At 36.6% G+C, this 12737-nt stretch overlaps 1 protein-coding gene across 8 annotated transcripts in view; it reads right to left on the bottom strand.

Annotated features, from left to right (window-relative positions):
* The window catches only part of VPS13B (vacuolar protein sorting 13 homolog B), a 468066-nt gene that overhangs the window by 97532 nt on the left and 357797 nt on the right, over positions 1–12737 (bottom strand). For all 8 annotated transcript variants that reach the window (XM_035319261.1, XM_035319264.1, XM_035319260.1 and 5 more), the window contains one exon: positions 2468–2875. In XM_035319261.1, the coding sequence (XP_035175152.1) occupies positions 2468–2875 (408 nt within the window). The remainder of the gene's footprint in view (positions 1–2467; positions 2876–12737) is intronic.

The raw sequence follows: 12737 nt of genomic DNA, 5'->3' as shown, positions 1-12737 counted from the left end.
AATTCAGCACATCAAAAAGGATCAAAGAGAAAGCTAGTGAGAACCAAAGAAACCCCAAGCGTATTGTGTTGTCTCACTGGGGAGTTATGCAGATTCAAGTAAACAAGTGCAAATTGTTGAGGTTTTAATGAAAATTTTCTACAATTATTGTATCTGAAGTCATTCTATATAATAACATCTGTACAGCAGATGGCCATACTGTACAAAAGGCAAGCAATGCTCCTTTTTCTTTCTCTGTTTTAACAGTACATCTGAGATGACTACTTTTGTCATTGTGCTTAGTTTGGTTCAGCAAATAATTCGTAAAATGCAGCTGCTGCAGATGGTCACAATAGTTACTTGACTGTAAAATCAAAGACAGGGTGAAGTATTTGTGTATTAGTTTCATCCTGTTAAAAAAATCTGACATTAACCCTGTTCAGCTCAAAAGGTGTATCTATAAAACGTTCTGTAAAAGTAGTGAAGAATTGATGTATTTAAATGCTCCTTGCTCCCAAGACACAGCTACTACACTTTTTTTTTTTTTTAATTGAGTTAACTTGCATAATTTCTTTGCAATAATAAAACAAATCTAGTTAGTAACTGTGGTATTCGTTTAAGTAATTCAACACAAGATTTTAATACCATTTCCTCCACACGGAGTAATTTATTTTGTTTCCTGAATTTCTATTTTTCATCTTGGTTTCTATCAGCACGTTAATTTCAAATTGATAATTTTAAATGAAAACACAAACGATTTATTTAATGATTATTTTTTACAGTTTCAGTCAGCTTTGTGGAAGTGTGTCTTTCGTACTCCTTGAAACATGAAAATGCCTTGTACACTTGCATGCAAAATGTCATGCACATGTATTTATCTTTTTATAAAGCAAAGATAAGCAACTTTAACTGCTAACTAAATGCAACTTTAACTGCTAACATTTCACTAAAATGTGAAAAGAGTCTATTGATATCTATTATTGTCTGGTTATGGCTGTTCTTCACATAGAAGAACTAACTTCTGTTTTCATTAGATTCAGCATCACTATTGCTTTATTTAACGCCGCTTGCCAGACTACAAACATGCTGAAGATTCACGCATGGCTTGTGACACGAAAAATAAAGATCCTTTTCCTCAGACTGCCAGAAGAATTAAGAATTAGAGCTTCGTAGCAGAGTGTTTCCGAGGCTTTAATGCACACGGCAAGGTAAGTCCTCCTTCTGGGAGGATGAAAAATTCTAGCGTAAGTGATACGCTCTGCGGAGTTTGCCAAATTGCTTTATCGTGCAGTGACGGAACAGGCTCGGCTTTGATATATTGAAGCTTGCTGTGGACACCATAATGTACCATGGGACGGATAATGTATAAATGATAGAGGGGAAGTGATGGAAGGAAAGAGGATTATAACACACAAAGAAATCTAGAACTATTTAAAGGATATTAAAAGACCCCTTACTCCGTTGCAGTGCTTTCTGTGCCAGGATTGCGATATGATTGGAAAAGCGTGGGAATGCAGTCACTGTTCCTGCCTGCACTGCTGTTTATTTATGGATAAATCAGGAGTTTTAGGCTCCAGCATTTTTTTAGGCTTTCATGTCCCATGAACCTTAAATTTTTCATTTTTAACTTTTAAAACAATAAAGAAGTACTGAAACTTGCTGGCCCGAGGAGAAATACTTCTGATGAAAAAGAAATAAATCACCACCTAGCTTGGCCTGGGACTCGCTCCTCTCAGCTACAGACCATTTTATCTCTCAAGCGACTCTGCCAAATACCTACATCTGGCTCAACTCCAGATCATGCAAATGTACCATCTTATTAATTATATTAAAAGACTAATAAAGCAATTTATGAAGATAATCAAAATGTCTTCATTTTAAACGAAGCTCTGGCATTTTGCTAATTCCACCCAAGGTGTAAAATTTCCTCACATTTTTGCTGCAATGAAAGCAACTTTTGGGACAGGCACCCTCATTTTCTCTGCAAGACTCTCAGCTGGGCAGAGGAAGCATGTAACAATTTAAAACTTCACAAGCCCAGAGCAGAACAATGGTAGGACCCAATATTTACATAGCAGCATATGTCAGGACTCTGAACACTTTTTTCTTCTTCTTTTTAAACATAAATATAGGGTCCTAGAAAACAAATGTAGTTACTGAGTGAAAACTGTCAAAATGTTGTCCTTTGAATTATGTGCTGCATAGCCAGAATCCCAGAATCACAGTTCTTGTAGCCATTATTCCATCCAGAATTCTGTCAATGAATTAGTAATCACAGTCCAGGGGATATTAACTACAAAATTATGCACTCTTGGGTGCTACTGAACATAAAACTCAGGTAATAGAGTCTATCGTGGTTTTGCTATTTTCTGCTGTGGGTTTACTATGTCAGCTGGAGGAGTTCCCCTTGATGACCCACGCTTTAAAATGGTTACTGGACCACCACTTGAACAAATCAGCAGCAATTCTAATTTTCAGAAACTCTTACCTGCAGTTTTATGACCACTTTTAACATTCAGGCTTCCACTGAGGTTTGATAAAGAGGCTAGCAAACACGGTTTACTTGGATGTGGGATGGTTTCCATAGAAACAACCATTTGGACAGTGTGAATGGAAATTTTCTGGAAGCAGGACAGAGCTTGCCACAAGTTTTCTTGTACCGAAGCCTTCTGCGCAGCATTGGTGTGTGCTGCAGGTAGCAAGTCCTTTGTACTGGAGTGTTTGGCTACCGAAGTGCCGGCCCCATCTGGATGAATGCCAGCTGACGGAGCAGCCTCCTTCCTGGGCTCATAATCATTCGTGCTCACGATTTTTGTCAAAAACTGGTTTATTTGATCAAGTCTGACAAAACTCAGATTTGCTTTCAAAGGTTTTGATATATCCACATTGATGTCAGCTGTAGGAGAGAAGCAGAGAAAGAAGTATTAGAAGTTACAGTGCAATTATTCAAGAAATGGAAAAATGTTAGGCTTTTAGTGAAGAAAACATTATTTCTACCATGTTTCATTAATGGGACTGAATTGATGATAAAATATAACAAAGCAATATTTTTATGAATAAATCTGAAATAATGCACCATGAAATGTACTATAAGCAATTTTCATTATTTAGAATTCTAAAGGAAGAAACATGTCTCAACCTAAATCTTATTTTCTTGTTTCTTGCCAGGGACCACCACAGCTATCTGAAAGGTATACACTTCATTTGAGTGTGTAGGAGGGTAAATACATAGACCTTTTGTGTCAAAATGAAAATATACTTCACGTTCTCTTGAGTTTTCCATACAGTAGAACTATTTGACTAAACTCCAAAGCCAACAGTGAACATTTTCAACACATTTAAATGAGTGAATAACATGTATATTCTTTTGCACATTTAAACACATTTAAACGAGTGAATAACATGTATATTCCTTTGCTTCTTAGACAACTTATAAGCAGTATTCTTCAATGCATTACCATGCTCAAATGTAAAATAAAAACAAATATAAAAGCTGAGGTACGTTTAGATTTCTTTGTTTTTCAGGGAGATTAAAATAATCTATTATTTAAAAAAAATATCATAGAATCATGCGTTCTTTGTCTCCTTAGAAAAGGATTTTGGCACTTCTGAGACTGCTAAAAACCTCAGAGAAATTTTAGAAGTATTATGAACAACACTGGTAACAGTGGTATTTCTTGTTGCTCAGGTGTTGCAATTACCAAGATTATTTTGCAGATGGGAAGTAGGATTTTACGAAGCTGAAACTTACTTCTGTGCTACCTGTCTCTTTATCAGTAAATTACACTTCATTACAGGAATCCAGCTTTTTTTTTTTTTTTTTAAATTTCAAATTAAACTTTCACCTAGTAATGAGATAGCAGGGGGAAAAGCTTGCTTTTCACTTAAGTCTTTCATTCTTCTCTCCCTCCCCTCCAGGAACAAAACAGGCTGAAAATTCTGCACATACACCTAAACTATATTAAATTGTTCAGAGAAAACATTGCTACTGAGTTCCGAGTTACACTATAAATGTATAACAGAAACACTGTTTATTGAAGGTTTCACACAGATTAAGGGATATTTCACCAAAATTAGGACCTAGTTTCAAGTTGTCCAGGATCACATTCTACACAGATGCAGACTGATAAACTTGATTCTCTCATCTTTTGGTAAATCAGAAACTTTTACCACAATACAGGAGCAGAGATTTAGATCTATTCTTAAGCATAACCTCATAGTGACATCCTAGAATCCCAGGCACGTGGCGAAGCTCTCCTCTGACTCCCCAAAATATCCGGAGGGTGGGATGTGTGTTATGTGTGTGAAAATTGCCGTTAGATACTTTGGTATCTGAACAGGTAAGTGCAAATTTTAAACTAACCCTTTTTCTACAAAGATAAGAGAAATTTGCCCTGTAAGATTTGTTACACCTGAATAGAAAAACACAAAAATAATGACCTCAAAGTCTCAGTAGTACTTCACAAGCCCAAGATAACTGAGATTTAAGACCGAAATCTGTTTAATTGTAACTTTCAATTTTAACTATTAGTTTTCTGAAAATACTTTCTCTTATGTTAAAGACTTACACGCTGAACTAGAAACTGTGGCAAACACTACCAAACACGTGGGCCTAATAGAAAGGCAAATATCAAAGCCAAACATTAGAAAAGGGCAGGCAAGATTTTTAAGCATCCAAAGTCATATATGACAGACTTGAAGATTTTTCAAAACATGTATGTACCACTTTTAAAAACATTTAAAAGCAAGGGAAGAAATATGTTATAACACTTTTGAAAATATCCCTACCCTTCTTGGCACTAAAAAAATACCCCAAGGCATGCCTGCCTTTGCACATAATCATTGGTCCTCTCTTCCCTTTGAATGGAGGAAAGGAGAGCTATTAAAGAAGTATAGATAGACCCATGGGACGTCACGATATTCACTTATACCCAGATGGAGAGTTATTCTAATGAGTTGTTAAGAAAAAAAAAAAAAAAAAAAAAAAAAAAGGAAAGAAAAAAAGCAGCAGTTTTAAAAACGACCCAAATTTGAAATCCAAGTCACACTAGGATTTGGGTCCCTGAAGCACTAAGGCGCTTTCAAAAAATGTCCCTCATCAACTTAATTGTCTTCGTTAGTTAAGTAGTAATAAAGGACTAAAATAGAATCATTTTTTTTTTGGCTTTGCTACATAATTAAGTAATGAATATGAGGAAAGGACCCTTCTTGCTTGGTGTGACAGCTTTCATATCTACCGTGTTAGTCTGTGGTGCATTTTATTGCTAATGCTTTCCTATGGTAGCGTAGCACAGAAAAGAAAAAAACAAAACATCCCCAAACCCCCTAAAACCTGAAAACCACTTTGACGTAAGTGTGTTAGGACAGGTGTAAAGCTAAAGCCAGAGAATAAAGTGATTGAGCAAGACCTGAAAAGGAGCTGAATATGAGAGCTTTAGCTCTCTCCGGGGTTTTGTCAAGCCAGGGCAGAGAAGAAACGGGGTGCTGGTGATGCTCCGTGCTGGATCATGCACGGCACTGGTGGTGCTGGGCTGGTGTGTAATCAGAGCTGTTAATCACTTGTTTTCACAAATGCAGAACCCCTCCAAGAGGGCAGTAAAAAAAATAAAAATAAAATACTAGAACACCAGAGAAACAAATGCAAATGGCTTCCCTGTTTTGTGCTTGGAAACCACGCGTCACACAGCAAAAATGCTGTCATGAGTGATATCTTGACAAAGGTTTGTATTAAGTTATTATTATCCAGTGAATCAGCCCCGACAGAAAGTGGTGGCAGCCAGAAGCATAATTGCAGAAAATGTAACTTTGGAACCTTCACTGCAAATATTTTAACTATCTCATAATGACATAGGTTATTTTTACAACTGGGGAAAGATTATGTAAGGAGATTCTTTGGCATTTTAAGTAAAACGTTGGAAAAATAAAAATCCAATTGAGCAATCAACATGTTTTTAGTCTTTGTCCTGTTTTACACTTTATACTTAGCCCTGTAAAAGAAACTTTAACATTCCCTCTAAGAAAAACACATTTAAGTGATGGACAGCAACAGTGAAAACTGATGAAATATGAAGAGCTATTTATAGCAGTTGATGAAGATGAATGTTCAGCAGCTTCTCCAGCTATTCAAAAAGGACTAAAAAGAGATGTTACAATGTAAAGGGTCACCTAGATACAGCTGGAAAAAAAATCCCAAGGTGCAAACTCCAACATTATTTTTAGATGACGTTAAACACCTTGGGAAGCACACCACACAATGCTGCACATTCCTTACTAGTAGGAAAGCACAGGTTCCCACAATTCAAGCAACTCTTTCAATTATCCAAAATTGCATCAGAATCCAGACAGGGCAAAAAGTAGCTCAAAGTCTCCTTTAGCTCCTCAATTACATTGCTACAACTCTCTCCTTTACCTACCAGTGACTGGCTACCACAATTATGCTGTGACGCTTTAGATTTAAGGCAAAATAGCAATACTCAATTTTTCCAGGTGTTACCTATTTCCAGCAAATAAATAATAATGGAATTACTGTGATTGTAAATACACTGTGCTCAAGAGACTTATTTATGTTTAAATCAAGCTGAACTAGATGATATCAAAACAACACATATTTTTATTACAGATTAGCATTTGAGTGTAGAATTTGTATTTTTCTTTCTTGCTCTCAATTTCTTCACTGCACCTCTTCAGATTACCAAGTAAATCCATGCCTGTCAATTATTAGTTTCTAATTACCCTTCACAACTTTCTGAACAGCTACTAGGAAACAGAATGATGAAATAACTACTGAGTTAAAAGGAGATTAGATAAATATAAATAAATTACACTTATTATATGCTCCCACCACACCAGGAGATGACTTAACAGTGAAAGGAAAAGAATCACATTGCAATAATGAAATCAGAGAGGGAATTCAGGTCCCAGAGGCGATTCTACGGAGTTTATGTTAATGTACACCTTGTGGGGGACCAAAAATCAACTGGAATAGTTTCCTGAAAACTGTTTCCAGCTATTTTCTCATTTAAAAAGTTCCAACTTCACTTGACCCATTAGTCATCATATTACTTACATTTATTATGTATTTTGAAATCTATTACAAAAAACCCAATGGATTCAATATGGCCTGTTTGAACAAAATCATAACATCTATAAAAGAAAACCTATAAGCAGCACTCTGAAATTTCTGTCTGAAACAATTTCTTTCTTTGTCATTTTATTACTTATAGCTTCAGATAAAAAAAAAAAAATCAGGGTTATGAGTATTTTACCCTTGTTCTCTGTAACATTCAGATTTGTACCATGAAGATAAAATTTTATTCTGTGAACTTGGGATAATGATATTACTCCAAAGAACTTTTTATTTGGTGAGCTAAGGATGAATAAGCAACACAAAAATAACAGAGCTCCCAGCAAGTTGCTTTAGGTCAGTAACAGCTCTTATTGAAGTCAGTGGGCTTATTCTAATATATGCCATAACCTAATGTGCACCAGGTTACTATTTCTATGACTAATAAACTACCATAGGACACTCGTAATCTGAAAAATCAGAAAGTAAACTTCATGAAAATTATTTATAGGTTCTATTTATAAGACTGGGGTCTTTTCACAGACTATGAGAAATGTTGAACTACGAGAGAGTAAAATAAGGCATTTTCCAAGAATTTGTTAACTTTTCATACACCTCATTCTGCAACAGATCTTTCATTTCTCATAACTAATATGGAAAAGGCCAGATCTTTCTCTCTTTGGCGGGACACAGGTCCCTCTCTCCTTTACCCCAAGAAGGCTGTAAAATACAGAACATAAAAAACAGAACAAAATACTATTTGCTGTAATCTCAGGATGATTGAATTTCCTAGTTCTAAGCAGGAGAGGAGCAGACAACAGGCATGAAACATTTTACCACCAGTAATATCCTTTCTCTGGAAGCCACCCATTCTGATGTAAGAAGTCTAACGGAGGAAATCTGAGGAAGGTAAAGGTAGTATTGAGCCCTGATTCTGATTTGGAGTCAGGGTGGCCCTTCAGTAACAGGGAAATGGCTGAATTGCAAGAATTAAGTTTATAAAAATAAGGAAAGAGAGAGACATGTAAGAAAAAGACTAGTTGTACTGTTCTCAATTGTCCCTGGTTAGGCATCAAAAGAGAAACAAATTAAAAGAAATTGAAAAGCAAGAAGAATCCAAAAGAACTGTTTTTATCTTCTAATTCATCATTCCCAATTTGGATCAAGGAAAAAGAAAGAAGAAACTTGAGACAAGGCTTCAGAGGCCATCTGCAGTCCATCTTGTATTCTGCTTCTGTGAGACAGATGCCAATTAGTCTGGAAGAAACTGGTAGTCACCGCTCTCTATTTCTACCTACTGTAATTTTTATGCTGCAGCCCTGCAGAAAAAGCTCTCTAAGGACAATATGGCAAACAGAAACCTTCAGGGAGCTTAATAAACTTGAGCCATCTGGGGTGCTCGCTAACAACTCCTACTACCACAACCTTGTTTATCACTGAAATTATGCAAAGGTGACATTAACAGCTCTCACCATTGCCTGGGTTTGAGACCTCAGACAAAGCTCAGAGTGATATATATATATATATATATATTTAATTGTCACAATTGAACTGAAATAATTGTTTTCGGACTAGAAGACCAAAGTTACCAGTGATAAAGGATGGAGGGTTACTGCTATTTATAGCTTGTTGACTGAAATGAAGCAACTGTGCAACTACCAAATAGATTACAGACGTGTGTCAAGGGTTGTGTGGTGAGGCCAAAATTTATACCATGGGCACTTGGAGGCACTGCCATGATAAGAAAACCCTAACTAAGACACATATTAACTCTCTCAGATGAGAGTCAGTCAGGTTGAGGCACAGTGAGAAGAAATAAATTGTTCCAGGCGATTGACCACGTTTGCAGAAAAGAACCCATAAATGCTCATTATCATCTGTTGTAGCTGCCAAATAATACTGTTATAGTAAGACATATGTGAAGAAAAAAAGAAAGGGTGTTTAGAAAATTGAGCAAATAATTTTTAAAAGAATGACAGTATACTGTAAAAGTTACCAAGAAAATGTCTAAGATGTCCAGTTTTTGTTTCAGTACTTAGGAATTTAAGAAACTAAATTTCATTTAAAATAAATGTTGCAGACACTACTGTTAGAAAGGTGCTTTGCTAATTTTACACATTATTATGCTGATATTACAGAAAATAGATGTGTTAAAAACAAAGCAGTACCTACAGGCTGGTACACCTGTTTGGAATATTTCTGCTTGCCTCTTAATCAAATAAATATCATTTCATGGCTATAGTGTCAATGCTTTAAAAGCTTGTTTGTAAAAGAGTAAAGGGGAAAAAAAACTACTAGAAAGCTCAAAAGTTTTGCAAATGACCCAGAGTTAATTAGAAAAGTCTGCACCCTGGCTAGTTCCCCTTCTCACGTGTCAGCTCTCATTAAATCAAAAAATTCTCATTTCAAAGTTAACAAACACCATGGTTAACAAAACTGTTAAACTGGGATCAAGTGGGCACATTCCTAGGTTTATATATGATGTCATGCTAAGCAGCCCACAGCTGAACTTGCAAGTAGTATGAATGATTTTTCAATATATTAAGTATCTGATCTAATGCTAATTTTCTCTCTATAGGCTAACTGTGCTGGGAACAGGTGGCCCTGCTTTCAATTACGGAGGGCTAGCATGCCAGTGTGAGGCCTGGATTAGTTCACCTTCTCACAGGGAATTTGCCTCGGTTGGGAATGGATTTATTATGGCTTCACACATGGAACGGGGCTCATGTCAGCTGAGGGCAGTGATACATCATATGATTCAAATTAACCTGCTGTGGACTGCTCCGCAGGGCTGATATTGTGTATTAAAATGACGACATTTTTAAAACAGCTTGAAAGAAACCAGGATTGCTGAAGTGCAATGGTTCCAATTTGTTCCAACTAATCTATCACCTGCTGGAGATATTATTCTAGTGGGTTTCTGGTAGCTGCTATTTTCCAGGTTTCTCCAAACCACTGACCTTGCTAATGGAGACAATTGTTGCCTTTGGAAACAGGGAAAAAAGCCAGGGAGAGCGCGAGGTGCAGCTTTGTTTGGTGCTCTCCCTGCCTATGGCGGGGCCTAGCGCTGTGCTCCTCCTCACAGCATCCCACCACTGCCAGGGGTGTCTGGCAGGAGCAGCCCCCAACCCCGACACCATTATTATTTTATCTTTCAGTGGGAAATGTCTTCATTTGCCCACATAGTCTGCTCTGTAGAAATGATTTCCAAAGGCAAACATCAAGGATCTTAGTTATTTCACATCGAGCCTAACTTCTTCCCAAGAAAATACTTGGGGAAGTGGACTTTGGTATGAACAGTTATATTTTGTGTGTATATGTATTTTGTATGAAGCTGTACTTCACAAATTAATGAAACGTTGTACATCATTTACACACAGAAAGAATACGTCAAAAAGACAGCTTTTGCAGTTAAGAAAGCATAGTTCGATAAATTAAAAAAAAAGATTATTAAAACAAGATGGTCATAATTTTTCCCCACCTAATGAATAATACCTGATGCTGAAGCAATAAATAGTTCACTTACGTGTATTAGACAAGAAGTAAATGTACAGTCAGTAACAGGCTGAATATAAAAGAGAGAAGGTCATGCAAACTGATGTAAATGGAATTTAAAAAATTTTACATAATTAGTTACTGTAGAAAGAATAGTCCTTTAATACATCGTGGGGTTAGGGTTCAGGTCTGTTCCCACAGGCCTGATGATGAATGCTTATTTCTCCTAGGATCCTATTACCTTAAATCTGGAAGAAATATCATTTTTCTTTATTTGCCAAAAATGTACAAAATAATCAACTCAAGTGGTAAGAAGCGCATTAATGTATCCTGTTATTCTCATTTAATTAGTGGTTTCCAAGTTTAGCTACTTGCTGTAGTTTTTTGATCTCTAAGTTAATACAGACTGACAACCTGGTTTCCTGTGTGGTGAAAGTATACAGTTTTTCTGTGGAACACTATCTACTTATCTACTTCAGCTGACAAACTATTTACAAGGAGTACAGTTTTCACCTAAGACAGCAAACACTGGGAACCACTTGCAGATTTTTCCCTTTTAACTGCTTGCATAGTAGTTTGCATCATAAACCACAGCCATGTTTGATTGCTCTATCTGAAACAACTTCAGCATGCCAACAAAATTCTTCTTAAGAATTATGGCATTGCAGTTGAACAGCTGAACTCTGCACACTTAAAATCTATACAGAAAACTGTGCATTCATCACCACTGCTGCATCCAAATTTTTATCTGTATATGCACAGCTTTTAGGAGTCTTCTGAAAAGGAGATCACCTGTGCCCAAACACCAGCATCTACTAGCACACATTGCTTCCAGTACATTTTAAAAATTAACTTACTGGATTTATGAAATGCACATATATAAATCAACATGAAAATATACAACACGTCCTTAGAAAATACACCCATTAGTGGCACCATTATTTGCCAAATGTTCAACTAAAAAAATCCCTAGGCCTTTGAGGCATGCAACATAAGCGTATTTCATCAGTGTATTTATTTAATCAATTTAGGTATTTGAGATGGGAGACATCATAATTAAGGTTGTCTGCTGATCTTACAAATGTTTTGCTGAGGTTCCTGTCCTTAATGAACACCTGCAGGCTTAGTTAGGACCTGGTGATGTAGATACCTTCTCCAGAACCATGCTCTGTAGGCCAAGCTACCTCACCCAAGAAGTTGTGGTTAGAGAACTTCTCCCCCCGCAAGTAGGGTTAGTAACTTGTTTTCCAGTAGTCAGCTCAGGAGTTGTCAAACTTTCATAACCCCTTTGATTGTGCTATTCTGATGCAATTGCATGTGGAAAGTGTCTTTCACTAATTCAACAGAACACCCATGGAATGGTTCTTGGTAAAGGTTAGCTTATTTGAAGGGTATCTCATAGTGGCAACAACTGAGATGAGAAAAATCTGTAGAGGAATGCAGTGCTGTTTTGTTATATTACCCTGGTAAAATACTTTATTAAAATTCAGAGTAATTACTGTTGAGTCATGTTTAACGATAGTTCCAATTAGCAGCAAATAGATGATAAAAAGAATGCCTTTTGGCTAAGAAGAGATCCTGGATGAAAGCTCTGAGGTTTTATGTGCCTTACAAGAATAAATAGACTGGATTTTATGATAAGTTAATTTATGTTTTTATTCAGTTCCCTATTTAGCCAAATACCATGGAGGAGAGAGATTTAGCACTGATTCAGGATCTGACTGAATAATTGAGAATGGGGTAGAAACTGAGATCACTCGTGAACATGTACTTTGCAAGCTGGTACCAACTTCCTTGTTTGCTAGTTTAGTTAGAAAGCTGTCCTACTAACAGAAGTGTGTCAGGGAAACCTTCAGGCATTTAATAAATTAAATATAAATGCTGGGCCAGGAAACTACTATAAGAACCTTAAGAAACAGGGGAATGGAAAGACAAGGGATCTGGGAATGTGGGAACCTGCCAGAGATGTGGGAAGAGAGGATCAGAGTACATCAAGAAATTGGAAAAATGAGAATAAAAGAAAACAAAACTGGCAGCAGCGACCAAAATATTGTAGTGTCAAGAGAGAATACATTTTCCTTTTGGCTTTCCAATGGAGCTCAAAAATCTTGACTCCCCACATTCCTCTGCTCTTATCAGGTATTTATAAAGGCCACTGATACTAAGCGTCTCTTCCCCTCTTATGCTGATCATGCTTAGA

Source organism: Oxyura jamaicensis, chromosome 2 (assembly GCF_011077185.1).
Source record: "Oxyura jamaicensis isolate SHBP4307 breed ruddy duck chromosome 2, BPBGC_Ojam_1.0, whole genome shotgun sequence".
Lineage (NCBI taxonomy): Eukaryota > Metazoa > Chordata > Aves > Anseriformes > Anatidae > Oxyura > Oxyura jamaicensis.
Note: the sequence above shows the minus strand (reverse complement) of the source record. Positions and strands in the feature narration are given on the sequence as shown.